General features: G+C 45.3%; 1 protein-coding gene and 1 pseudogene across 1 annotated transcript in view; one reads left to right on the forward strand and one right to left on the reverse strand.

Annotated features, from left to right (window-relative positions):
* Positions 1-27,462, forward strand: part of SCRN1 (secernin 1) — a 60,903-nt gene that overhangs the window by 24,256 nt on the left and 9,185 nt on the right. Inside the window, exons 3-6 of the mRNA XM_046021131.1 lie at positions 13,452-13,633; positions 17,745-17,947; positions 21,079-21,273; positions 23,620-23,785. Of these exons, the coding sequence (XP_045877087.1) occupies positions 13,452-13,633; positions 17,745-17,947; positions 21,079-21,273; positions 23,620-23,785 (746 nt within the window). The remainder of the gene's footprint in view (positions 1-13,451; positions 13,634-17,744; positions 17,948-21,078; positions 21,274-23,619; positions 23,786-27,462) is intronic.
* LOC123952336 lies at positions 4,241-4,400 on the reverse strand (annotated as a pseudogene).

Below are 27,462 nucleotides of genomic sequence, written 5' to 3' on the forward strand. Positions count from 1 at the left end.
TGCAGATATTTTGTTGTATTTTGGAGGGGCTGATAACCCGGTGTATCGGTCACAGTATCTGGTCTTGGTTTATGTTATTGTATCATGGTAGAAGATTATCCATCAATTCCTATTTTGAGTGCTTAAAAATCAGTCTTTGTCAGTCCTTCTCTGGAATAGGTACCTAAAGTGGGATTGTTGCGTCACAGAGTAAGTAAGTGTGTAATTTTTTTGGACTTTATCTGATTTGCTCACATAGGTAATGTCCTTCTGCATTTCTGCTGGCGATGGAACGTGCCTGTTTCTCCGTATTCCCAGAGTGTACCGTCAAACTTTCACCAAGCCTGATGTCAATTTTAAAGTCTACTACTTTACTAAAGTCTTTCATTGGTTGTGTCAGCTTTTATCATTGATTCTCTTGGGTTTTCCAGGTTTATTGTTATCAACGCCTACAAACAGGGGCAGTTTGACTGTTCTTACACGTCTGGTTTCTTATCTGATTGGCTGATAGCTTGGATTCAATGTTAATATTTAGTGGCGATAGTGGTTTTCTTTGTCTTGTTCCTGACCTGAGTGGGGCAGCCTCTAGTGATTCTCCAGTCACTCAGACATTGGCTTTAGGACTGAGCTTTTAGTTTTATTGTGTTAACAAGTATACATCAATTTTTATTTTTAGAGGTTAAAAAAACCCCTCACGGATAGGTGTTAAATTTTGTTGGTTTTTTTTCCCCCCAGTGATACGGAGATAATCACTGGATTTTTTTTCTTTCAGTTTATCTGATAAATTGAACTATCTTTGCATTCATAGAATAAACTTCTTGGTTATGGCACATTCATTTGTGTGTGTGTGTTTCAATGGTTGTTGTTTGTTAAAGGATGAAGAATGTAGAGAAAAAAACTGGGGGCAAGTAAATTAACAAGCTCTTTCCACCGTCATAAACCTCTACTCATTGGTGTTCTATGCTTTCAAGATAAACTGATTTTTTTTCTGGTGCTAGGTTTTAAAAGGGTATTCACCAATGTGTGTTCTATTTTCCTATCTGAATCTTTGACTGTTTCAAACCTTTAAAGGCAACTAAGCATCATCAGAGAGCAACAGAACTCTGTAAGAAGTGGCTGCCTTAGGCGGACGGAGCAGAGGCAGGGACGCGGCTGGCAGCACGGAGCATGACTTGGTGTATGGATTGTGTGCGGTCGGGGCAGTGACAGCCTGTCTCTCACAAGACTTTCTCAGAACTGCTCTCCTCTCGTGCTGTGCCACTAACAGGTCCAAGCCCCTAAACTTCTGGACTTTTCTTTCGTACAGGCAGAGAAGAGTGCTGGGTTTTCTGGTGATCGTGCTAGGTTTTATTTTATTTATTAAATGTTGCAGTGCCTAAAAAAATTTTTTTAAGATTTTATTTATTTAGTTATTTGAGAGAGAGAGCACAAGCAGGGGGAGTGGCAGGCAGAGGGAGAGGGAGAAGCAGACTCCCCACAGAGCAGAGAGCCCGATCCGGGGCTTGATCCCAGGACCCTGGGATCGTGACCTGAGTAGAAGGCAGATGTCTAACCAACTGAGCCACCACATGCCCGATCACACTAGTTTTTAAATGGGTATTCATTCATTCATGTTTCCATGTCCATGTTGCTTGGATTTGAATGTTTCTCCCTTCCTGGAGCTGAGTGCACCGGGCATAGATGAAGTTTGCAGGTCTGAGTTATTTTGACTTCCCCTGTCTGTCTTCCCTCAATGTTCCTTTTTCTCAAAGAGTCATACCAACTGAAACAACACTTTGATTTTCCCGTGGGCAGATTTAATTTCCCAAAGATAGCTGCACCAAATCCCATCCTACGTGCACTTCGTACAGTGTGATGAATATGCCTCGGTGTGGAGGTGAGAGTCATGAACCTTGGTGAGGGCTTACGTTTGCTCTGACCAGTGTAGCCTGGTGGAACTGATGCCATGTGACCTCCAGGGCTGAGCCATAGAAGAATTGGGCATGGAGTCTCTCAATCTTGGGGTCTGGCCCTAAGGATCCAGGAGCTGTGGTGAAGGGAGCCCAAACCAGCCCACGTAGGAAGAAGACTGGGAGGGGCCCACATGGAGAGGAACCGAAGTCCCTCAGCCAACAGCCGGTGTCAACCCACAGCCGACCACCAGATGTTTGAGTGAATGGCCCTTCAGACGATTCCAGGCCTCGGACACTGTGGAGTGGAGACATGCCGTCCCTGTGGTGCCCTATCCAAACTCCTGCCCCTTTGAATTCATGAGATAATAAATGGTTGTCTTACACCACTAAATCTTGGGGTCAGTTGTTAGTAGCCATAGTAACCACAGGATCACACAAAAGCCATTTATAAATATGTCTGAAATAGATATTTTAGAAAAATGTGTTTAATTTTGGGAGGGACAGGCTAAAAGACCCAGTATTTTCCTTTCACGGGTACAATCAGGTTAGAAAGTAGACTAGATTCCTTTCCCTTGTTAATGCGTGGTGTGTAATCACTCACCTACGCGGGAAGTTCAATGACGTCCCCTTGCATAAACAAGTGCAGTTTGCTACATACCCGAATTCGTTTCCAAGACAACCTGACCTCCTTTCTGCGCTGCCACCCTGTGTTTGGAGCTGCCTCTGTACATTTCCACATCCGTATTCTGCAGGTAATAAAATAACATCACAGGTCAGAAACCAAATTGATTTTCCCCATCTCATTCCTCTTCCTCTGTCAGCACCATTGTCTGCCACATAGTTTAATCTGGAGACCAGAGGGAAACTCTGACCCTCATTTTCCCATGCATCCCTAGATGCTTGGGGACGGCTGCCACCAAGTCCTATTGCTTCCGGTCCTGTGTTCACATCTCCTCCCCAGGATCCCTGCTCATTCAGACTCACCCCCATCTCCCCTCTGCTGTCATCTGCTTATTGGTCCTTGGCTCTCCTTTTCATAGATTCTTCAGCCTGTGGGGTCCCCAGGATTTTCAGAGCACAACCCTGTCACTGCCTTGTTTAAAAACGGTTGTGTTTACAGGATCAGAGTCTGGGCTGATTTGTATGCCATTCAGAACTCTTCCTGGCTGGCACTGGGCTCCCTTTCCCTTTCTCTTCTTTAAAATTGATAGGCTTCACTTTTTTTTTAAGCACAGTTTTATGTTTACAGAAAAATGAACAGAAAGTACAGAGGGTTCCCATATAACCCTTCATGCTGGGGCCTCCCTCAGCTTTCCCTGTTATTAACATGTTACATTAGTGTGGTACATTTGTTGTAATCCGTGAGCCAACATTGATACATTTATTATTAACTAAAGTCCATCATTTACATTGTGGCTCGCTTTTGGTGTTGTATGTTTTAAATTTTTTATTTTTTATTTATTTATTTTAAAAATTTTATTTATTTTTTTAGATATTTTATTTATTCATCTGAGAGAGAGAGAGAGAGAAAGCACAAGCAAGGGGGAGAGGTGGAGGGAGAGGGAGACGTGTACTCTCCGCTAAGCAGGGAGCCCGATGTGGGACTCGATCCCACAGGACGCTGGGATCATGACCTGAGCCAGTCTGAGCCACCCAGGCGTCCCGGTGTTGTGTATTTTAATGGGTTTCTTCAGATGTATGTAATGACCCCTATCCACTATTATAGCCTCATACACAGTACTTCCTCTGCCCTAAAAATCTTCTGTGCTCCTCCTCTTCATTTATTTCTTCCTGACCCCTGGCAACCACTCATCTTTGCACTGTCTCTAGAGTTTTTTGCCTTTTCCAGAATGTCACGTAGTTGGGAATCCTGGTGTGTAGCCTTTTCCAACTGGATTCTTTCACTTAGTAGTTATGTTTTCAGAGTTCATCCAGGCCTTTTCTGGGTTGGTCATGCATTTCTTTTTAGTGCTGAAAAATATCCCATGGTCTGGATGAACCACGGTCTAGTTTTCTGTTCACCTATTAAAGAACATTTTGATTGCTTCCAAGATTTGGCAATTATGAACAAAGTTGTTATAAACATTTGTGTGCAGGTTTTGGGGTTTTTTTTTTAATTTTAATTTTTTTTTGGTTTGTTGTTTTGTCTTTTTTTGTTTTTTAGCCCTTCTTCCCTCCTGTATGCAAGTCTTTGTATGGACATAGTTTTTAACTCATTTGGAATATTTTTTAAAAAGTGAAGTTATTTTTTAATGTAATTTAACATTTTGAATAGGTAACATGTTCATATGGTTCAAAGATTAAGTGATATTAAAAAGGTTAACCGTGAGCAGTCTTACTGCCCCTTATTACCAGTCATTCTGATTCCCATCCCATATAACCCTTCTTATTAATTTCTTGCACATCCTTCCAGTGCCTTATGCAAATGCAAGCAAGTATGAGTATTTAGCCTTATTTTCTTTTTTCAATTAGCAATAATCGCGCCTCGGATAAACCTCATTGGCTACGATACTGCCACTGCGCAAAGCTTATTATTTTCTTTTTTCATGAAGGTAGCACATAATATATATTATTCTGAAATTGATTTTTAAAAAAAATTTTATTAACATATAACATATTATTTGTTTTAGGGGTACCGGTCTGTGATTCATCAGTCATACATAGTGCTCACCATAGCACATACCCTCCCCAATGTCCACTGCCCAGTCACCCCATCCCTCCCACCCCACACCCCAGCAACCCTCAGTTTGTTTCCTGAGATTAAGTGTCTCTTAATGGTTCATCTCCTTCTCTGGTTTTGTCTTGTGAAACTTGATTTTTTAAGTATAAAATTCCAAACTCACAAAATAGGTCTATAGCTTTTTTTGTTTAATAATATTTTCTAAAGATTTTTCTACATCTGTACACAGAGATTGTTCTTTTTTTTTTTTTTAACAGATGCATAGTAGTCCATTGTGGAGCTATCCCATAACTTTTCAGTCAGTCCTCTGTTGGTAAACACTGGGACTGTTTGCTAGTCCAGAAAGTCAGCCACCAAAAACCTTGAACATGAGTCATCCTGCCCATGTGCATGTATAGTCGCTAGATATACTTCCAAGAAAGTTCTTGTACTAATTGCCCTCCGTAAGAGTTGTACAGTTTCCGGCTTACTTTTCTATCCTCATTCTTAGTTTTTCTGTTCCAGCTTGTACCGTAGGCCCCAGCCACACTGGAGCTCATCATTTCTTGAACAGATAACACACTTTTGTATTTCCCTGTGCTTTTACTCATTCTGTCCTTTGCTAAGAAGGTCCTTCTTCTTCTCTCTTCTCATCTGCTTGGTAGATTCAGGCATCTTTCAAGGCCTGAATACCAATATTCCCACCTCCCTCTGGCCTGCCCTCCTCCTCCTCCTCCTCTTCCTCCTTCTTCTTTTTTTAAAGATCTTTTAATTTATTTTAGAGAGAGAGAATGAGAATGTGAGTGGGGGGAGAGATAGAGGGGGAGAATCTTCAAGCAGACTTCCTCCTGAGTGTGGACCCTGACTTGGGGCTCCATCTGATGACCCATGAGATCATGACCTGAGCCAAAACCAAGAGTCAGATGCTTAACTGACTGAGCCACCCAGGTGCCCCAGCCTGCCCTCCTTCTATGAGCATGTAGTACTTTATGCATGTTCTGCCATTATAAATCAGTGGAAATTTATAGTTGCCTGAAACCAGTGGAAAGAGTCTGGCCCCAGATGCAGGGGTCCTGGCTTCCTGTCTTGCCGTCTACATTTCCTGTATCTTGGGTCTTTGAGCCTCTTTGAGACTCAGTTTATGCAGTTGCCAGATAGGGATCATAAAACCCACTGTGGGGTTAAAGCCTCTGCCTTCAGCTCAGGTCATGATCTCAGGGTCCTGGGATCAAGCCCCGCATCAGGCTCTCTGCTCCGCAGGGAACCTGCTTCCTCCTCTCTCTCTGCCTGCCTCTCTGCCTGCTTGTGATTTCTCTCTGTCAAATAAATAAAATATTAAAAAAAAAAAAATAAAACCCACTGTGTCTGCCTTATAGAGTTTTTAGTGAAGCACATGGGAACCAACATTTGAAAGTACTTTGTAAACTCTAAGGAGAACATTGTGAAGAGTTCTTTTTCTTTTTCTCTTTTTCTTCTTCTTCTTCTTCTTTTTTTTTTTTTTAAAGAATGGACTAGGGTTGAGAGATTCTATGACCCCAGGTCTCAGATCCCAAACTCCTGTCTGTAGCATATGGTTCTACATTTGCTTTTCAAATTTACTCTTACTCCTCTAGTTCCCTTACAGTTATACCTGTAACTTTCCCGAGTACAGAATGATGGGTTCTTTTCCATAGCTAGGCTTAGGAGCCCCAACAACCATCATGTAACTTTCACAAAAGCTCTCATTAGCATATGGAAATTACTTTTCTAAACTATGAAGAGTGAGAAGTTCCCATAAAACCCCATCTATTTCTTAGCCATTTCACGACATTTCAAGCTTACATATTCTGCAGTTTCCCTAGAAACCTCATACTTGAGTTCTGAGGTTCCAGGAATTCGTTTTCTGGGAATAACTCTGTGCTGAAAGTCATCGTGATCACTCACCCGCTGACCCGCCTCCCCTCCAGCTGGCCCGTCCTTCCGGGCAGTCTTCCCTTCCAAGTCATCCACTCACCCACCCCTTCCACTTCCTTCCGTCTGTCCATCGATCCTTCTTCTACAGCAAGTTCTCTTTGCTTGAAGGTTGAAGGATGAGAAATTGGGTCCCTTAACAGAGTTCCTCAGTTTCTAAAATTATACTCCTCAGTTTCTTTTTGCTGCACAGTTGGAAAATGGCTGCATTTTATTTTATGTTCTTTAGTTTTTCTCTTGTGGATTCTAAGTTTTTTTGTTTTTGTGTGTTTGGTTATTTGTTTTTAACAACATCACTCTTGGATGAGGAGTAGGATAGATACATGTGTGTCCATTTGTGAAAGGCCTTTTGTCCTCTCTGAGGATGCCGTACCCCTGTGCATCACAAAACTCATCTCGACTCTTCCTCAAGCCCTGCTTCTTTCTATAGATAGGAGTGTTGAGGAAGCCGGTGGATAATTTCCTGGATTATGATGTTCCGTGAGTGCATGGTGTGTGTACATGTGTGTGTACGTGTGCATGCCTGTGGATGGGTATGTGTATCTATTCTTATATGGATGACTCTTCTAGTTAAGAAACAAGGGATCCAACATTAGAAGACTGTTTGAGAAAACAATGAATTTCAGTTAAAGTTGATATGATTTATACTTGGTGCCCCAGAGAATAATTTTATCCCAATTGGTGGAGACACAATTCTTTTATTCTTTTAATTTAAATTCAAGTTAGTTAACATACAGTGTAGCATTGGTTTCAGGAATAAAATGGAGTGAGTCATCACTTCCATACAATATGCAGTGCTCATCCCAACACATGCCCTCCTTAGTGCCCATCCCCCATCTCGCCCATCCTCCATCCCCCATCCTCCACCCCTCCAGCAACTCTCAGCTGAGAACAGAGTTCTTGATAGCCAGTCGGATTTGACACATAATGCTTTTAAAAAGTCTCTTGTTATTACATAATAAACCTCACCTCCGTTTTACCCTTTCCTTTAAAGTTTAAAGTCTTCATTGTTTCCTTTTTTTTGGAAAATGAATTTTAATTTTTTTTTTCCATTTTATTTATTTTTTCAGCGTAACAGTATTCATTCTTTTTGCACAACACCCAGTGCTCCGTGCAAAACGTGCCCTCCCCATTACCCACCACCTGTTCCCCCAACCTCCCACCCCTGACCATTCAAAACCCTCAGGTTGTTTTTCAGAGTCCATAGTCTCTTATGGTTCGCCTCCCCTTCCAAATTTTTTTTTTTTTAATAAACATATAATGTATTTTTATCCCCAGGGGTACAGGTCTGTGAGTCGCCAGGTTTACACACTTCACAGCACTCACGATAGCACTTACCCTCCCCAATGTCAATAGCCCCCTCCCCCTCTCCCAATCCCACCTCCCCCCAGCAACCCCCAGTTTGTTTTGTGAGATTAAGAGTCATTTATGGTTTGTCTCCCTCCCAATCCCATCTTGTTTCATTTATATTTTCCTCCATCTGAAGTTCTGTATGAGTTCAGTATCCCCAGATACAACTTTCAGAGTTTGGGGCAGGCTGTTGGTAGCTCACTTCCTTTTTCTTCCCGGATAAGAGTACTTGTAGGAAGAATAGAAGACTACCCATTAATGAGAGTCGGTAATATTGTTAGTGACTTGGTCCAGATGGCAGCTTTATTTGTGGTTTGTGGGATGGACATGTGTTTTGCAGGGAAGAGCGTCTGAATTTTAAATTCTGAAGATTCTCCTAAACAGTCGGAGAGCACAGGTTGTTCTGGAATCAGAGAGAGCTGAGCAAAGCTCCGTGCCATGGGCAGAGACTGCATGCCTGTCTTCCTGTCTGCTCTCTTTGGCCCCAGGAGTCTCCAGCTCTCACCTCTGGGTGAGCATGGCTCAGCAGGGGCTTTCCTTCCTTTCGCGGTGTCCCCTTTTCCTGTTTCTGACCCCAGGCCTTTGCACTGCCCATTCTCAAAGATCTTGTGGCTTCAGGGAAATAAAAAGCAGCTCATCTAAAATGTGGCTGACTTTCCCCCCCCCCCCCCCTTTGGTCTCTTTTTGGAGTCATAATGAACTTTAAGGGCACATTTACAAAAACCAGTCAAGTAGCAGGCAAGACACTGGGGTAAAAAAGACAAAAACAAACCTCCCAAAACCTCAGTGATAATTAGAAATGCTGCCTTAGAGTTGCAAATTTTCTAAAACTAAAAATATTCCTCCAAAGCGTCCCATTTTCCCTGCCTTCCCCCCCTCCCCCAAGCACCACCCTAGGAAGTCTGGCTGACTCATCAGCTCATTTCAGAGCAGTTTTCACTGGTGGTGCCAGGGTTGTGCTCACCATCTGAGTACAGTAGGAAGCACAATGGCTGCATTTCATTAATTGAAACGTCTATTGTGTGTCTCTGTTCCCCTTTCCCTGGGTGATCTCCAGAAAGTGTGCACGCTGGAATGTGCAGAGGGTAGGCAACAGCGTGAAGCTGATTTTGCTTTTTCATTTTCGACACAATCACACAAAATAAGAAAGGGCTTGCTCTGCAGAAGAATCGTCTTTTGTCTCTGTCTTGAGGGTTTTGTCAAGGCTCATCTTTGCTACCTTCCAACCTGGCACGGGTGCCCTGGAGCCGCCTGAGAGAGTGACAGGCTCTGTGCAGGCGGCACCTTTAAAACCTCGCTGACATTTAGAAACGTGCCTCACCACGCAGCCCACGCTGGACATTCTTAGGTTGTTATGTGGCCTTGGCATCCAGAAGTAATGCTAGCTGACAGATTTGTTTTATTCAAGAGAGTTGGGAGTGGCCGAAGAGCAGCACGACGGTTTGCTCATCTCTCTCTGCAGACCACTTTTTTTTTCTTTTAAAGATTTTATTTATTTATTTGACACAGCGAGAGAGGGAACACAAGCAGGGGAATTGGCAGGCAGAGGGAGAAGCAGGCTTCCCACTGAGCAAGGAACCCGATGTGAGGCTCGATCCCAGGACCCCGGGATCATGACCTGAGCTGAAGGCAGATGCCTAAGGACTGAACTCCCCAGGTGCCCCTCTCTGCAGGCCTCTTAAACAGCTTCATCACCAAAGCTGAGGCCAGAACCATTCCTTGAAAGACTGCTCTCTTGAGTGGTGAACGTATTCTTTTTTCTTTTTGTTTTCTACTGAAATCTGGATAGAATTCTGACTTGAAAAAAAATTGTTTTTGTCACCCTGAAAGAAGATTTCAGGTGCTGTTTGGATTTTTTTTCCTGGTGAGACCTTCTCTGTTGCCTCAGATCGCACCTACTGTCCGCCTCGTTAATGATGTGGTGACTGTGAAGGTCGGTGAATTTTATTTAAAAAGAAGTGACTGCCTGCAGAGTTCCGGTTCTAGATGGCTGACTGTACAAACTTTGGCTAATTACATCTTCCGTAAATGTTCCCTATTTATGAGGTTTGCTCCCAGATTGGGATTTTAGATAACCAATCTATACAAGACAAGCGTGACCGTCAGCTTTGACCTGGGTATGATTAGTCACATCTCAAACACAATGGAGTGGGTGTGAATTACAGCCACAGAAGGGTCCCTGTTAAGCCCAGGCTGCTGCAGTCCACGACAGAGATCCCTAAGGGGTGTGCGTTATGCTCACTGAGGCTTCGGTGCACAGCCCCCATCTCCCCATCTCTCTGCCCCCCCGCTCTGTAGCAGATGAGGGGGATCTGGTGCCTTGGCTTTCAGCCCAGTGTTTAGGAGGGGCTGATTTAGCCCATCTGGCTCCTTGGGCATCTCCTTTCTTCCTCCTCATTCTGAGTTTGGCCAAAAAGTGTCAAGTTGGCTGCAAATATTTTGAACTCCTACGAAGACCATATGGTCTTTTGGATTCGATTTTCAACATTTTTATCAGTCAGTACTTACTGAGCTCTTGCAGTTCCTGTTCCTCAATGCCATTGCAGTAGCTTCCCTGAGTGTCACAGAGGAGGGTGCCCCTGGACCATGAACACACCTTTGATGTCCCCATCTCTCTCTCTCCTCTCTGGCTCTTACCTCTTCCTGGAATACCTTGATGTCTAGCCCATTTTTCAAGATCAACTCAGATCTCACCCGCTTGATAAAGCCTCTGCCCACTTGGGGTAATTCCCTCTTTCTTTTGAACCTGTATTCTGTCCCTCTGATCTTTGTTACTCACTTATTCCTTCATTTATCCCTTCATTCATTCTTTCAAAAAAAGATCTACTGATGCCTTGTACGTACCAGATTTCGGATATATCAGTGAACTAAACCACAGAGCTATCTCCCTGCCTTTATGGAGCTTACCTTGTAGTTGGGGCAGATAACATAATACACAGTATATACAGTACCTAAGTCAGTTACACAGTATTTTGGAAAGGGGAAAGTGGAATGGAATGTGACAAAGGAAAAGCAGGATCAGGTTGATCAGATGTCCAAGGTGGGAGGAGGGGGAAGATGCAGTGTATGTTAGGTAGACAGGCCTTGGTGACAGTTCCTGAGGTTGGCCTGGTGGCCATGGTAATTTGCATGTGTACCTTCTCCTTTCCCAACTGAAAGGACGGGAATTGGGCATCCTCACTGCCTTTTCTGCCAGCAGCACTTAGCACATAGTGCCATGTGTGTGGTTGGTGCTCTGTAAATGGTAAAATGGAAATGAACATGTAAAAATGAATTTGAAGACAAATAAGGAAACCCAGTCTATTTTTTTTAAGACTTTATTTATTTGTTTATTTGAAAGAGAGAGACAGAGAGAGAATGAGGGGTGGGGTAAGGGCCAGAAGGGAAGGAGGTGGAAGGAGGAAAGAACCTCTAGCAGATTTCCTGCTGAGCCTGGAGTGCAATGTGGGGCTCAGTCTTAGGACCCTGAGATCACAACCTGCACCGCAACTGAGTCAAGTGGTTAACCAGCAGAGCCCCTCAGGTGCCTCAAATAAACCCATTCTTATTTTCACTTTCTTCCTGCCCTTAAAAAAACCGTTATGATAAATCTATACTTAAGAATCTTAAGGGACGCCTGAGTGGCTCAGTCGGTTAAGTGTCTGCCTTTGGCTCAGGCATGATCTCAGGGTCCTGGGATGGAGTCCCATGTCAGGCTCCCTGCTCAGCGGGGAGCCTGCTTCTCCCTCTGCCTTTGCCCCTCCTCCTGCTTGTGCACGTGTGCTCTCTCAAATACACAAATAAAACCTTAAAAAAAAAAATCTTAAATTCCTTCCATATTTACTCATTCTTTTCAAGACAGAATTTGTCACTGGAGCTCAGTGAGCGCAGGACTTTTGGAAAACGGTCAAATGCCTGAACTACTTTTTACATGAAAAAACACAATTATAAGATATAAATTTCAATTGCAAATTAGAAGAGCACAGAGGACCAAAGATTTTTTTGTGGTTTTTTTTTTTTTTTTTTTTTTTTTTTTTTTTGGCTGCTTTGGCTACGTTTTTGCTCTAACAGAATTGTTTTTCAAAGTAAACAACTTTGGGGAACTGAATAGGGGAAAACATTTCAAGAGTGTATTTTATTATCAATTTGCCATGAAAAACTCAAGCGTCTCTTGACAGCCTCTGGATTTAATTAGCTGTAAGTTTGCCAATATTTATCAAGTGAAAGAACATTATCCCAGGGCAGAGCAACACCTCACGTGGATTATGAGGACATACGTGTCGCCTGATCAATGAGTGTGCATGCCACACGCATTTCAGCTCTTACCTGAGGTGTAGAGATTATGGAAAATCAATGCAGAATCACTTTGTGAGCTGCACTCGGTCAGTGTAACTGGGTCTTGAATCAGAAAAAGGTCCAGGGCCCTGTTGAACCGAGGCTTTCGTGCCCAACTTAAAATGTAAATGCTTGCTGCCGCTGATAAAATTCTCCCCTGAGAGCCAAAGAGCTCCGTGTAATTTAGAGCCCTGAATTCTGTGCTGCCTCTACCTAGAGTAGACCTAGACTGGTAGAACGCCAGAGTCAGGAGGCCCCTTAGGGGTAACCTAGCTTAGTGGCTTTCCGATTTCCCCAAGGGAGCTCTCCCGTGGGCCCGGTGTGCAGAGGCAGAGGGAAGAACCAGCAGGCCAGGCTCTGAGTGAGCTGGTCCCGTGCCCCATCTTCCATTTGCCTCAACACACCTGGACTACTTTTACTGTTTTCACGCTTCGATGTAAGAATTCGTGTGAAAGCAGGCTTCTGAGGCTAAAGATCGTTTGATCTAGAGTAGCCCACTCATTTTCCAGGTAGAGACACAGTGGCCTGGAGAAGGTAAGATAGACCACACCAAGGGGGGGTATGTCTTGCAGTCCTGACAACAGGAGAGACATGCCTTTCTGGGACTGTCTCCTAATGGGTTCACTGCACAGGCTTAGTGTGTGAATCAAATGAGACAGAGGGGAAGCACAGCATATAAAAGAACATGTAATGCATTAGTTAAATGTCAAATACTGTCATCATGTCCCTTTCTACCCCTAGAGCAGTTGTGGAGGTTGTCAAACTGGATTCCAGGGAGCGCTCGGTATCATTGCCAGGGGCATAAGAACCCCTGTTCTTCAGGCAACACATTTTCCCTTTAATCCACTTTCTATGTCAGCCCTCCAGGTCAAGTGTCTCCTATAGGAGGGCTCTATAACTTTAAAGAAGTTTGAAAACTGCTGATCCAGAAGGATTTTTGCCTCTGAGAATAAATAGCTATATGTGTTTCAAACGCCGGTGCCCTCTGTGCCTACTGAAATGACCGGGCAGAATATTCGGGGTGGAGGTTGGCTGAATGCCTGGTTCAAGAAGATGAGAGCCATGTGATCAGCTGGGCTTGAACCAGAGATGGACATCTGATCAGTGAAACTGCAGCTCGCCAGAGACACCTCTGAGCTACATCGAGACTTGGGGTGTTTTTGAAGTCTGGTGTTCCTGAGGCCTTTCATTTTTGGAGGGGGTGGGTTCTGTTTGTAACTCACGTGGTGGTTCAGCGTAAGTTCCAGGGTGGAAACTAGCGGATCCTGGCAGGTGATGGTCCTTTCTTTCCTGTCTTTGTTTTTCAGTGCACTTACATTTCAATCAACCAAGTCCCCAAGACCCATGCCATCGTGATAAGCAGACCTGCTTGGCTTTGGGGGGCAGAAATGGGAGCCAACGAGCATGGTGTGTGCATAGCCAATGAAGCCATCAATGCCAGAGAACCAGCCGCTGAGACGGAAGCCTTATTGGGGATGGATCTGGTCAGGTACTACAAGACGATTCTTTGAAACACCTGCTTGAACAGGCAGGGAATGGGGATAGGGTTTCTTTCCTCTAAACCTCATATTTTGTAACACAAGCCTCCCAAAGAAGACATGTGCCTTTTTTGTTTTGTTTTGTTTAAAGATTTTATTTATTTATTTGACACAGAGAGAGAGAGAGAGAGCACACACAAGTAGGCAGAGAGAGGGGAGGAAGTAGGCTCCCTGCTAAGCAGGAAGCCCGACACAGCACTCTATCTCAGGACCCTGGATCATGAACTGAGCCGAAGGCAGGTGCTTAACTGACTGAGCCATCCAGGTGCCCCGACGTGTGCCTTTTGATATGAAGTTCAAGGTGTTAGAAAAAAAGAGTAGATTACAATGGAATATTAGTAAGTAATAAAAACCAACCAAGTGCTACATGCTTGAATTTTGAAAACATTGTACTAAGTGAAAGAAGCCAGACACAAAAGGTTGCATATGGTATGATTGCATTTACATGAGATGTCCAGAATAGGCAAATTCATAGTAGTAGAAGATAGATGAGCGGTTGCCTGGGGTTGGGATGGGAAAATGGGGAGTGATTCCTAATGGATATGAGGCTTCTTTGTGGGCTGTTGAAAATGTCCTGAATTTAGATTGCGGTGATAATTGCACAACTTTGTGAATACCCTAAAAATCACTGAACTGATTTTTTTTAAGTGGGTGAAGTTTATCATTTATGGTTTGAAATACATCTAAAATACAGGAAAGATGGAAGGAATCATATAAAATACCTAAGATATAAAGGCAAAAAGGAGAGAGCTCTGGCCCTTCCGTCCCCTCTTCATCTCCGTCATCTGTTTTCCTTTCCCTGCTCTGCCAGCTGCTGTGTAACGGGGAAAGCAGACGCATGGGCTCTGTGGGATGGGGACCTTTGCTCGCTTCCCATTGTGTCACGAGCACCCAGAGTTGTGGGTCTGGCCTGCGGTGGCTGATCAATGACTGAATGACCAAAGGCGAGAGAGAGAGGGATGACATTCTGAAACAACTTTCTTTTTTTCTGAGACAGTGAAATGCAATAGAATAATGACCGAGTTGAAAGAATATTGGACTGGGAGCCAGGGGCCTTGATTTTCAGTGTGAATATACCAAGTGATAACACGTCTCTGGGCCACATTTGTTTGAGGGGAGGCCTTAGATGGGTTGACTTGTAAAGGACCGTCCCAAACCAACATTCTATATAAAGGACTAGAGGTTTTGACCCTTAGTAGGTTTGTGGGGAGAAGGTGTGCATTTACGCTGAGACCTCTGTGGTCTGTAGCTCCCACCAACCGATGGCCAGGTCTGTTAACCTTCCAGGGAAGGGTGGAGGGGGCTTGACACACCTGTGTGAGTCATGGGCCTCAAGAAGGGATTCTTCCAAGGACTTGCCATAAAACAAGAATTTGAATTTGGGAGGAGCTGACTCCAAGACCCAGAAAAAACCTGGACCAAGTACATGCTTTTGGAGGATCTGAATTGTACCGAAGGTAAATATCGGAGCAAGACTTGAACCTTGGCCCGGTAAATTGCATCCCTTTGCCTGCCTCAGTCATGCCCCTAAGGAGGTGGAGCAGCCAGTGTGGAAGTAGGCATGGGGGCCAGAGAGATGCTGTTCTCGTTCTGAATCACACGAACCTGCCCCATCTACGAGACCAGACCATCTAAAAGGCTTTGGAACGGGCGTCTTAACATCGAGTGACTTGGGGCCCTAGACCGCTGTAACCCTAGCATGTCCATCTCTCGGTTGGAGCCGGATGGCGTGTAGCGCTGCGGCCGTTGGCAGTCCGTGGAGCAGGCTGTCCTGTCCTCGCCCCGTGGCACCAAGGTGAGGTGGGAGTGGCCAGGTGGACGAAGGGGTATCGTTTCCCGTGGTCCCAGCACAGGGAGAGGAGAGTGAGAGCAGAGTCATGTCTGTGGATGGGTGTTGAGGTCCTGCTGCAGACGCTGGGCACAGAGGGCACGGAAGTCAGCGTGGGAGGGCAAGCGCTGTACTGAGAGTCTCAGTGTGGAACACAGCAGGCGGCACAGCAGGAGAGTGAGCTAGACCTGCACCAGAGAAATCACAGGTTCCGGGGGCAGGGTGCCCTGGCGAGGTGTCGCATGTGCTCGCACATGTTTGACTGGGCACATTGGAGCCCCATACAAGCCCTGGGGACAGGCTTCTTGGAATGCATGCATGGGGCAGTGTGACCAGAGGCCCCAGGGACCTGTGGAAGGAGGAGGGGGACCTTCCTGGGGGAACAGCTTGGACAGACCTATAGAGGTGCTCATATCGCACTTACTTGCTCTGGATCCCCAAGAGCAGATGACTGCTTGCTTGCTTCCACCTTTCCTCTTCAGAGAAGATGACACTGACCAACAGAAAAGTCTACTTAATTCCATCTTCTGGTGAGGTTATTTTCGGTCACTCTCCCAAGGTGTTAGGGATCAGCTTTGCAAATCAGTGGCTTGTCACCAAGACTTCCTACATACATTAAAATTGAGAAATGCCCAATGAATTGATCATAATGATCTGATGGCGAAAATAAGCCTGTTACAAGAATACGTCCGTAGCATCATCTGTTCCTCTCCCTGGCAGCACAGGGAATGTCCCTTCAGAAAGAATCAAGCTGGAAGAATTTCAGTAACAACCCTTCTGTTGGCAGTTCACCGAGAGCTGGCTGTCGCTGCCGTCCTAGCACGCGCCGTGGCCTCTGCCCCGAGGTTCTTGCACTCCTGCCCCCAGAATGACAACATGGAGGAAAAGATGGACAAATGGACATGTACTGAGCATGTATCGTGTGCCATCCTCTTTCCAGTCAGCCTGAGAAAGATGTACTGCCCTTTTGTCTTGGCAAAGGAGAAAATCAGGTTTCAGAAAGGTTAGGTTACCGAAGGTCGTGCTGCCAGTGGGTGGCCGGACCGGACCTGGAAGCCGTGCCCTCTCTCTGAGTCACTGCTTTTCTGCCAGAGGGGGCTGCCTCTCCAACGGAACCCCCGTTGTATTTTCACATTCATTGGTTGGTTGGTTGTGCTTGTATTTTCACATTCATTAACTCATAAACCTGTCCCACAGGCAGCCCGAGGATATAGGTACTTTATAGGTGACATAAATTTGAGTTCGATACCGTATTCAACTGGCCCAGGGTTGCGCAGAAGGCAGTATCCGTGCCCTCTTTAGGGGGCCAATTAATTGGAAGGGCTGGGAGGAGACTGCTGTCTGACTTCAGAAGAAGGATGTTCTTTTTGATAAGTGAAGCCCTAAGCCACACCAGCAGAGGGAGGCTGATAGGGTGGAGGAGAGATATGTTGAAAAACACTGATGTCCTAACCAGGCACCATACCTAGTGAGATCTCTCAGGAAGTTATAGGCACTGAGGACAGTGGCTGGTCATGGAACACTTTTGTTACTAAGCCACATATCTGGTGTAGAATAGCACAGATCAGGGCTGCCCTGGGCAGAGCTATCCCCCCCACCCTTTTTTAAAAGATTTTATTTATTTATTTATTTGACAGACAGAGATCACAAGCAGGCAGAGAGGCAGGCGGGGTGGGGGGGGGTTGTGCAGAGAGGCAGGTGGGGGGGGGCGGAGAAGGCTCCCTGCTGAGCAGAGAGCCCAATGCAGGGCTTGATCCCAGGACCCTGATACCATGACCCGAGCTGAAGGCAGAGGCCTTAACCCACTGAGCCACCCAGGCGTGTCTAGAGCTATCCTTTTGCCCAAAGGCAGGAGGGAGGATAAGCCACAGAAAGGGGGTCTTCATAAGGCTGGAGCTGAGCTGCCCAGCTCCAGGGGAGCTGGAGTTAGAAAGGAAACAGAGAGGAGGCTGAGCTGCCCTTCACAAGGGAGAAGCCACTGGGTTCCTGACTCTTCTGTCTGTGTGGGAGGAGGGTGCCCAAGGGCAGAAAACACCCCCATGATTTGAAACCAAACATGGGAGAGATATATTCTGAGTTCAAGTGCCATGCATCTGTGTCTTGGCCCGCGGATGGATCGTGTTTATGAGTGTTGGCCCGCTTCCTCACTCAGCTTCGGCCTGGTCTTTGGTTGCCATGGTAACAACCACATGCTAGGCAAGGACTGAGGTACATTTCTGGTTTTCTTCCTCCAGGCTTGGTTTAGAAAGAGGGACAACAGCTAAAGAAGCCTTAGATGTCATCGTCGCCTTGTTGGAAGAACACGGACAAGGTGGGAATTACTACGAAGACGCAGACTCCTGCCACAGCTTCCAAAGCGCGTATCTGATTGTGGATCGCGAGGAGGCCTGGGTGCTGGAGACTGTGGGGAAGTACTGGGCTGCCGAGCAGATCGCAGGTGAGCCCCCGCGTGGATGGGCGGCCGAGGCGGGTGCTGCTGGATGTGCAGGAATCCTGCTGCTGGTGCCCACCCTCTCTGTGCTGGACCTTCTCTTCTGGGCTCTGCTTCAAGAGATGAGCCTGGGGTGCAGGGACGTCAGCACCTGGGAAACACACTCTTGACATTTCTTATTTTCTATTTGCTTTCCGGGCAGGACCCAGTTTTGACTACCAGCAGTTCCATGACCCAAAGGGTTATTCTGACTTGGCCAAAGGAATGGTGATTTTCCCAGTCCGTTCAGTCAGCGAACCACTACGACAGGGAGCTGCCTCTCGTCACCCCCAGTCCCGTAGCTTCTTGTGCTTGGAATGTTACTCTGAAAGAGGAATTTGGATCTGTGTGGGGTCATTGACTGCCTCTGGGCTAACAAGCTCATTTCTCTGTGAGACAGTGTTTCTAGAAGAGCAGAGGACTAGGGAATGCACCCGGAAGGATGCATTCAGTTGTTGCTCCGTGCTCCCTGTAGCATTTGTCTTGAGATGGTTCTGAGAGAGGAGATGTTAGGGGGTGTGGTTGTCCTGTCTCATCACGTAGCAGCCTCACACTGGGGACCGGATGGGGTCCCAGCATGGGCTAGAGGGTTTCCAAGAGGACTAAGGAGTTCTAGGAGAGAATTGGCCAGTGAAGCCCCACTGACATTCCTTAGGACTGAATGACAAGTACATGGACTGTGAGCTGCCATTCCCTGACACAGCTGGTAGGTCGTAACACTCTCTCATATTGGACCTAGACTTGGTCTATATATTTTTCTCGACTGAATTTGTAAGGAAGTCTCTTCAGTTTTCTCAGAATCAATGATGGGGTTGATAGGGATGAAACCCATTTTCTTTTTTTTTCTTTTTTTTTTTTTTTAAAGATGTTATTTTATTTATTTAACAGTGAGAGAGAGAGATCACAAGTAGGCAGAGAGGCAGGCAGAGAGAGAGGAGGAAGCAGGCTCCCTGCGGAGCAGAGAGCCCGATGCGGGGCTCGATCCCAGGACCCTGAGATCATGACCTGAGCCGAAGGCAGCGGCTTAATCCACTGAGCCACCCAGGCGCCCCTGAAACCCATTTTCCATCTCTGCCTTAGGGGGTATTGGAGCCAAATCTGACCTGAGTTAGCAGAGTTCTACTGTAATAGTTGGGAATCAAGCCCGTTGTTTTCCATGACCGCTGTCAGTGTGGGGATCAGGGTTGCCATGGGCGACAGGTATGTTGTGTCCTGTGTGAGGCTGGCTTGTGGTGCTTGGAGGAGGAAGGCTTCTTCTCATACTCACAAGGGTGTCAAATGGGCTGACGGCACCCTTGCAACGATGTCAGGGCATTCCCCCACCCCCACCCTATTTCCACCCGTGTGTGCCTGCTGCCCTACTCCTGTGGTCCTCACAGGACTGATGCAGCCTGTGTGGGCCACTGTGTCACCAAGCCTCCCGCTGGGTAAGAGCTTAACACTCCTTTACCAAAAATTTCTCCTAGGATGAAGCCTTACTATCAAATGGTTCCATCCAGAGGGCTAAGCAGTCCATGCTGATGAAGCAGTCCTACGTTGCTTTTCAGTAGAACTTACAACTTTTTGATCTATACCTGCCTTTCAAAAGCTTCATTACCTTTCAAGATGCAGCTTAAAAATATCCATCTCCTCAAAATGCATGATGTCTTTCCCCAACTATTGAAATAAAGGCCCAACCATTCCTTGGACTCCTTCCTTGGACATGATTTCATGTCCTCACTCCCTGCAGCAGGGTGCCAACAGTAGGATCTCCTCAGTCTGGTCCCTGAACGCTCCCATCCCGAAAGCAAACATCTATCATAAATCAGCCCTTGAGGGACATACTGTCTGTGGAGAGTTGTGCATAAGAATTTTTTGACAGCTTAGTGTGAAGAATGCCAAAATCACTTATTTAGGCCAGAGCTACTTTTTATTTTTAATTTTTTAAAGTGCTTTTATTCTTGTGTTGTCCTCTGGAAAGATGAACGACAAAAGGCCAGTGCCCGTCAGCTGGGAAGACTTGTTCTGGAAGGATAAGTCAGTGAAGCAGAACATGCTGGAGAACTGAGTCCAGTTTGGACCTTGTCTCTCGGAACTGGTTCTCAGGCAGTCATGGCTTTATTGCGGCCCGTGGCTTGAGCTCTCTCCCTCTCCTTCATTGTCTAAGAATTTAGAAGATCACCATGCTCCCTGGAAGTAGCAAATATGGAGGGCTTTTCTGCACTATAACTCATAACTTCTTAGAGTTCTGGAGAGCATTTTGAAGCTTGAAGGCCACGTCATCCTCAGGGTATTTGAGGCTGAGGCTTTGGGGGAGCCAGAGTGAGCCTGCCAGCAGCTGGGAGGATTTCTGGCCTCGCCCCCCCTCCATCAAACTGAATGTACTCAGAGTGCAGGTCTTTCTGATTCTAGACTTCTTTAGTCACGCTTATATTCTTATGAGAAAAAATTCCCGTAGATCTCCCACACCCATATACATGGACCCATCTGTACACACACACACGAACACACACACATGCATGCACCCCTACTGATAGACTCTGAGACACCTGTTGACAAGTGCATTCCAGTATTTTAGAATAATTCATGATCAGTGCCACTGTGGTTTTCTAAATGTTGGCACCCGAAAAAAATTTAAAAAGCTGAATGAAGAAGTATCATATTTGTATTTTCCAAAAATGATGTATTCGGGCAGAGAGTGGAGGTGTAGAGGGTTCCTTCAAGTAGAAGAAGGTTAAATTGGGGAGGGAAATCTCTATAGTTGCGACATTCATAAGCCTTGTTAGTAGTGCCGTGTCTCTTTAAGAAACCTTAGTAATAAATGCTCGGAGCTCATTTAGCCATAATGAGGGCTTCTCCTGTTTCCTTTTGAATGTGAATTGTAGATCAAGTGACTTGTTGCTAGTTTAAAATGTGGTAATGCCTGGTCACTGGTCAAACCTTCTGGGAGGTCTCCTTAAAAGAGGACAAAGGTTGTGTGTTTCTCTCTCAAAAATAGAGTCTCTTCCTCTCTGCAGTTAAAGTTGAGTTGCAGAGAAGGGATTCCCTGTAAATTTCCATTTCTTGATTAAGTCTTTGCAAGCCTATTTCCAACTAATGGGGCTTTGTACTCTCTACAGAGGGAGTGAAGTGCATTTGCAATCAGCTTTCACTCACCACTAAGATCGATGCAGAGCACCCTGAACTCCGGAGTTATGCTCAGAGTCAAGGCTGGTGGACGGGAGAGGATGAGTTCAATTTTTCCAAAGTTTTTTCTTCAGCTGAAGACCATCTAGACTGCTGTGCAGGCAAAGACAGTATAGAAAAGAAAGAAGGTGAGTTAGCATATCCCTTATGATTCTCCCTCTCATACCTGTTGTCTTGTAGCTATTGTGGAGAACTTGTCTGATTTTAGGAGGGTGAACAAAGAAGAGGAGATGAGAATAGACCCGGTCCATAGAGACCGACCTGTGCTGATGGCCCTGAGGAGCCGGCAGGATGACGACGTGTATCTCTCGTTGTAGGATGCTTCCTCAGCCATGCTAAGTGCTTCTCCTTCTGACGTTCTTTCTCCATCTCCATTGGTGTCTTTGTACTTGTTTTTATGATACTTAGTATAAACTTCCTTCTACCTCAGCCTTTGTATATTTGCCTTATTGTCTTCTGTGTTTTCTGCTCTCGTTAGCCTGCTGGGCCTTGAGGGCGGCGCACTGTCCTTGACTCATCATGGGATCCCCTTGTGGTGCCCATTATGGTCTTTTGCTCCATGAACATTTATTGATTTGAACTGTTGACCTGAATTCTCTTCCCGAACCCTCTGTCTTCCCTCCAGTTACTGACTCCGGCAGAATCCCAAATTAGGTAAATGTGGTGACTGGGTAGCTTGTTACTTTGGTGCCTGAGTGGAAACCCTTCCAAAGAAACCACCGTGGCCACATTTTGCATTTGCCAGTGATACATGTGTTTTGTAAGGTAAACCTGTGATCATTTAGAACAGGGGTTGGCAGATTATGATATGTTGGCGGCCAGAATTTTGTAAATAAAGTGTTATTGGAACACGGCCATGACACTTACTTAGGGATTGTTGAGGGCTGTTTCCATACTGTAGTGGCACAGTTGAACACTAAGTTACCACAGGGATGCTGTGACCGGTAAGTCTGAAATATTTACCATCTGGCTCTTTAAGAAAAAGTTTGCTGGTGCTTAGTATAGAAGAACACTTCAAGGACTTCCGCTGTGGAGCTTAATTAATGGATTTAGTGTAGGAAAGTAAGAAAGTATCCATTTAAAAATGGGAACTTAAAAAACAAACAAACCTCTAAGAGTTAAAAAGAAAACAAGTTTGATAAAAGTTTATAATACTGCGTGTGACGTAGTCTCACCAAAACATCACACCTAAGTCTGATGAAGCCTCTGGATCTAAGTACAGAGGATGGGGAAGCATTAAATAACACCAGGGCATGCCATCTGCAAAGTTCAGACTGTGGGAAATTCTACAGGAGAAATAGACCAACAAATACAATGCAAGGGAGTAAAATGAGAGGCAGAGATTGAAAGAGATTTGAGACATTACCAACCTATTAGATTCTGATTTAAATCAATAAACTCATTTATGAGGCAATGACAACATTTGAATACTGGGTAGTTGAAGAAATCAAGGCTTTTACTGTTAATATTTTTAGGTATAACATATTACAAATAAAAACTTACAAAGACTTCTGCTTACAAAGGTAGAAGGAAGGCTATACTAAGTATCATAAAGACAAGTACAAAGACACCACTGTCTGAAGGAGAAAGAACATCAGAAGGGAGAAGCACGTCCCACAGTTGAGGAAGCATCCTAATTTACAAAGACAGAGTTTTGTTAGGGAAGTTTAAGACCTTTTCCCTTTGTGATACTTTGTGTCCCTCCTTGTGAATACAGACTGTAAGAATAGTGTTTTAAGGAATTGTAATCCGAGAGAGAAAATGTGAAGCTGGGGTCCTATGGAGTCAAGGAATTGTTGACACATTAAATTGAAGTCAGAGCCGATAGCCAACTGGCTCTGAATATTCTGGATACTTCTGTATGTGACTGTCTCCCATTGCAGAGAGGACGTTCTCCAAATACCCTATTGACTCTAACCAGCAAGAGTGTACGAGAGAGCTTGCTTAGTGGAGTGTGTGTGGACTGCATGTACCTTCCTATAGATAATCATTCTATTGTGTACTGTACTTGTGGAAGAATTGCTAAGTGCTTAACAAAGAGACGCCTCCAAAATAATATGGCTTAAAGAAAATGGAAGCTTATTTTTCTCTCATCGTCTAGACGTATATGGACAGTCCAGGGCTGGTGGGTTGTTCTCCCTGAACACAGGACTTCCATCCGTGGTCCACTTGCAGGAGTGTCCTAGGCAGCAACAAGAGGTGGGAAAAAAAAGAGGACAAGCCGTCCTTTTTATGGGTGTGACGGGGAAGTTGCCCATGTCATTTCATCTCCCATTGGTCAGACTGGTCTTGTGGACACACATAGCTGCAAGGGAAGTTGGAAAATGTAGTTTGTAGCCGGGCAGTTGTGTTCCCAGCTATCCATCCAAGGGTTCTGTTACTAAAGCGGAAAAGGAATGAATGGAATTTGGTTAACAACCTGCCACTGTTACAGTTTCTTTCTTTCTGTGTCTCTGTCTTTTTCTTCTTTACAGAAAGTATCACTGTGCAGACTATGATTGACATCTTACGGGACAAAGCCAGTGGCATCTGTATAGACTCCGAGTCTTTCCTTACCACAGCCAGCGTAGTGTCCGTTCTGCCTCAGAACAGAAGCTCGCCATGCATTCACTACTTCACTGGGACCCCAGACCCTTCCAGGTTTGTCTGAGACACAGTCATGCTGGCAGAAAGTATGCTCTTCTCTTGAAAGCTCATCCAATAAGTGTATACTGCGTCCCTGTACCTCCCCTTCTGTAGCTGAGTCACATTTTTCCATTGTGGTCCAATGTGGCCGATGCAGCACAAAGAACTTGGACCAAGCGAAGCTCTCGGCTTTAATCACATCATTTCTTTCTTTCTTTTTTTTTTTAAGTATGCTCCATGCCCAGCATGGAGCCCAACACAGAGCTCAAACTCATGACCCTTAGATCAAGACCCGTGCTGAGATCAAGAGTCAGATGCTTAACTGACTGAGCCACCCAAGTGCTTGCTCTTAGTCACATCATTTTTATGACATTCATGGAATCAAATTGTTTTAAATTCAGCGAATATGTATTGAGTTAATATCCTGGGCCAAGTGTTGTGCTATATCTGAGGGACACAAACATAAATAACCACACAGTGAGACAGATGCAGAAATGCCCAAGATTCAGCAAAGCAATCAGTTCCTATAAGTTAGAGGACAAAATGGTCCAGAGGCCATGCAGATGGAAGCAATGTCAAGTGCACCGGCTACTTCCTTAAGACATGATGTTTCAGGGAGATGCTTTCTGCCCACATACTGTAGCAAAGGGGTTGTATTGCTCAGTGTTTAAGAATACAGTGTCTGAATAGATTGCCAGGATTTTGAATTCCGCGTGTCTCACTTAGTAGCTGGTAAGTTACTTAACCTCTGTAAGCTTTAGTGTCTGTACTGTGTAATGAGGATAAATCTGGCTCCTACTTTGTATGCTTCTTGGGAGGATTAAATGAGATAATCCAAGTAAATACACAGTAGGTTTAACTTCTCTTTATTAAAACTATTTCTGATTTGCCAGACACACAGCAGCGCCGTTCCCTGGTCATGTTCAGTCACATATACCACAAGTCACATCATCAGTGGCTTAGTTAGACACAACCATCTAATGGTGTCTAATTCTGTTCATTATCAGCATTTTTTTGAAATTCTGTTTTTGAAAGTTTTTGAAAAATACAGGTGCCTTGACCCAAACCTATTGTATCAGAATCTTTAAGATGGGCTTAGGAATCTGTCAACTAAGACTGATCCTCAGCCTGGAAAACTCTAGAAGACTTTCTGTTCCAGTAGTTTCACTGGTAATGTTTAGGGGGTTCCATTGGCTGAAAACCATCATTACTGTTTGAATATTGGTTGTCAAATCTTTGACTGCTACGAGGAAGTCTGTAGCTGTTCAGTTTCATTCCTTCCAGCTGAACATAGTTATTCTTTTCTTACTGTTTCAGGAATATACGACAGTGATGGTGTCTGTCTAGGGACTTTTTCTTAAATGACTCAGGGGAAAAGCCCAGTACCTCTCTTGACCCTTTGGCCTTACTTCTTTACTTTTTTATTTTTTTGTGTTTAGAGAAAGAGATAGAAAGCATGTGCACAAGTAGGGTGGGGGGAGGGGCAGCAGGAGAGGGAGAGAGAGAATCTTAGGCAGGCTCCACACCCAGCATAGAGCGCAACGCAGAACTCAATCGCAGGACCTTGAGATCGTGACCTGAACTGAAATCAAGAGTTGGACACTTAATGGACTGAGCCACCCAAGCACCCTTCAGCCTTACTTTTAAACTATTGCCAATATCAACAAATCCTTCTGGCAGGACCCGACTATTAAATTCAGTATAAACTATTCTTAGTTTTCATTCATTCATTTATTCATTCATTCACTAAGATTTATTAAGCACCTACTGTGTATGAAATATCATGCTTGTTGGGTAACGAGGGATGAAGTATGTACAAGGCGACAGGTGGTTTGGAGGCGATGGTGAAGGAGCCGACCTCATGGAGGAGGGATCCCTTGAGTGCCAGGCATTGCAGGAAGAGGAAGAGTTTGTTAGGTACAAAAAGCAGGAATGGCATTTTGGGCAGAGGGAACATGTGCAAATGCAGAGAGGCCTGGAGCAGTGTCCAGAGCAGGCTGAGTTTCCTTCTCTCCTCCACCCCCACTCCTCCAGTAAAAGAGCCCGGCCACCCTCATGTGGCCCCTCTTCCGGCCTCTGGCTGTGAGCCTCCACTCCACAGGGCTCCAGCCAGCCCCCCAGGATGCACTCCCGTTTGATCCCAGCTGCCTCCTCTTGATCTTACCTCCCAGGGCTCGATGCTTGGTCTCATGGATGGCCCCTTTGTGGTCCACCAGCTGTGGGTGCGTCCTTCCTCCCCGTCATCTGGACTTCTCATGGACTCTGACTTTGCTTGCCCCCAGCACTGGGGGCTCAGCCTCCTCTTGAGAACACTCTCTGCCGGCTCACAGGGGTACACATGCGCACGTAGAGCCCTACTTTCAAGCGACAGGAGTGCTCTGCCAACGCATTTGGACATATTCGTTAGGAAGTAGGAGCCTTTGAGGGAGTGGGTTGAACCGAAGAAAGCCTGTACCACCCCTCTTGCTTCTGATGTCTTAGGCACCTGCTCCAACTGTGCTTAGAAGACAGGGCTCTGTGAGGCCGGGACGCTGATACAAAGGAATGCTGCTTCGCAGAGTGAAGTACATGGCCTTGTACAATTCTAAAATCAGCCTGGGAAATAGCCTTCTCAAACTGAATATGGAAAATTTCAAGTAATTTTAGAAGAAAATTATTCACGGTTAAATTAATTGAAAAGACCTTTGAGAAGATGAAGGGCTTTCCGGAAGACATTCGTTTTTATCTTCCAGGGCTAAGTGAGCAGCATTTCTTACTGCAGCAGTGAGAACTGTCACACATTCAACATTTCCATGTGTCTCTAATTGGGCATGTTTAACATTTTGTATTTTGTCAGCAGGAAGCATAATTACCTACTCTTGGGCTTTTAGGTAGTAAATTGGGGGACATTTTAGCTGGCTTCTGCTGACGCTGAAAGCATGAGAGAGATGTTTTCAGGAAATTATTTCAGAGCAGGGGGGTGGCAAAAGATGATGATCCAAGAACAAGACTCTGTTCTTGATCCTTCCCAATTAATGTTTGGAACCAAAGGACATGATCTGACTGTTCTGTCTGCTTCAGCACTTCTCTGCCCTTTGCTCACCATGTTCATTACAGATCTTTCTCTTGAAATAACTTGTTCTTGTATTCTCTTTTCCTCTTTCTCCTTCCCTCCTAGCGTGTATTAGGTATTATGCAAGTTTGAGAGCTGGATGGAGATGCAGAAGTCAGAGATTGGCAAATACACGGAGATGCCAGAGACCTTTCATTAATTTTACTGAGAAGGCAGATTCCATAATATTAATATTCTGCTGAGTCAGCCGGTGCCTCCGTCACCCACATCGTGACACCGACTGGCGTTAGCGCTCTGGTTCTGACCTTTGCAAGCCTTGGCAGAAGCCGACACTTGCCAAAACTTGAGCGACATGAAGAATTGGGAGAAGGAAAGAGTAGAGAAGTCCCTTAGCACTTTGAGACTGTGACCTTCGGAGTCCCGCAGGGTGCGGGAGCTGAGAGCTGATTATGTGCCTCTCTTGCCAACCCCTGTGTTCAGTGACATCACACTGGGAACTTGCCGTGGGTCACACCGCAGAAACTGGCAGAACTCATGAGTCAGGGCTTATTTGTTCAGAGGAAGTTGTCCTACTGGCACATCACCAAGAGGCCCCCACCTCTGAGAAAGCCCACAAATACTCAATGTACAGGATGGATAA

Source organism: Meles meles, chromosome 10, assembly GCF_922984935.1.
Source record: "Meles meles chromosome 10, mMelMel3.1 paternal haplotype, whole genome shotgun sequence".
In the NCBI taxonomy this organism is placed as follows: domain Eukaryota; kingdom Metazoa; phylum Chordata; class Mammalia; order Carnivora; family Mustelidae; genus Meles; species Meles meles.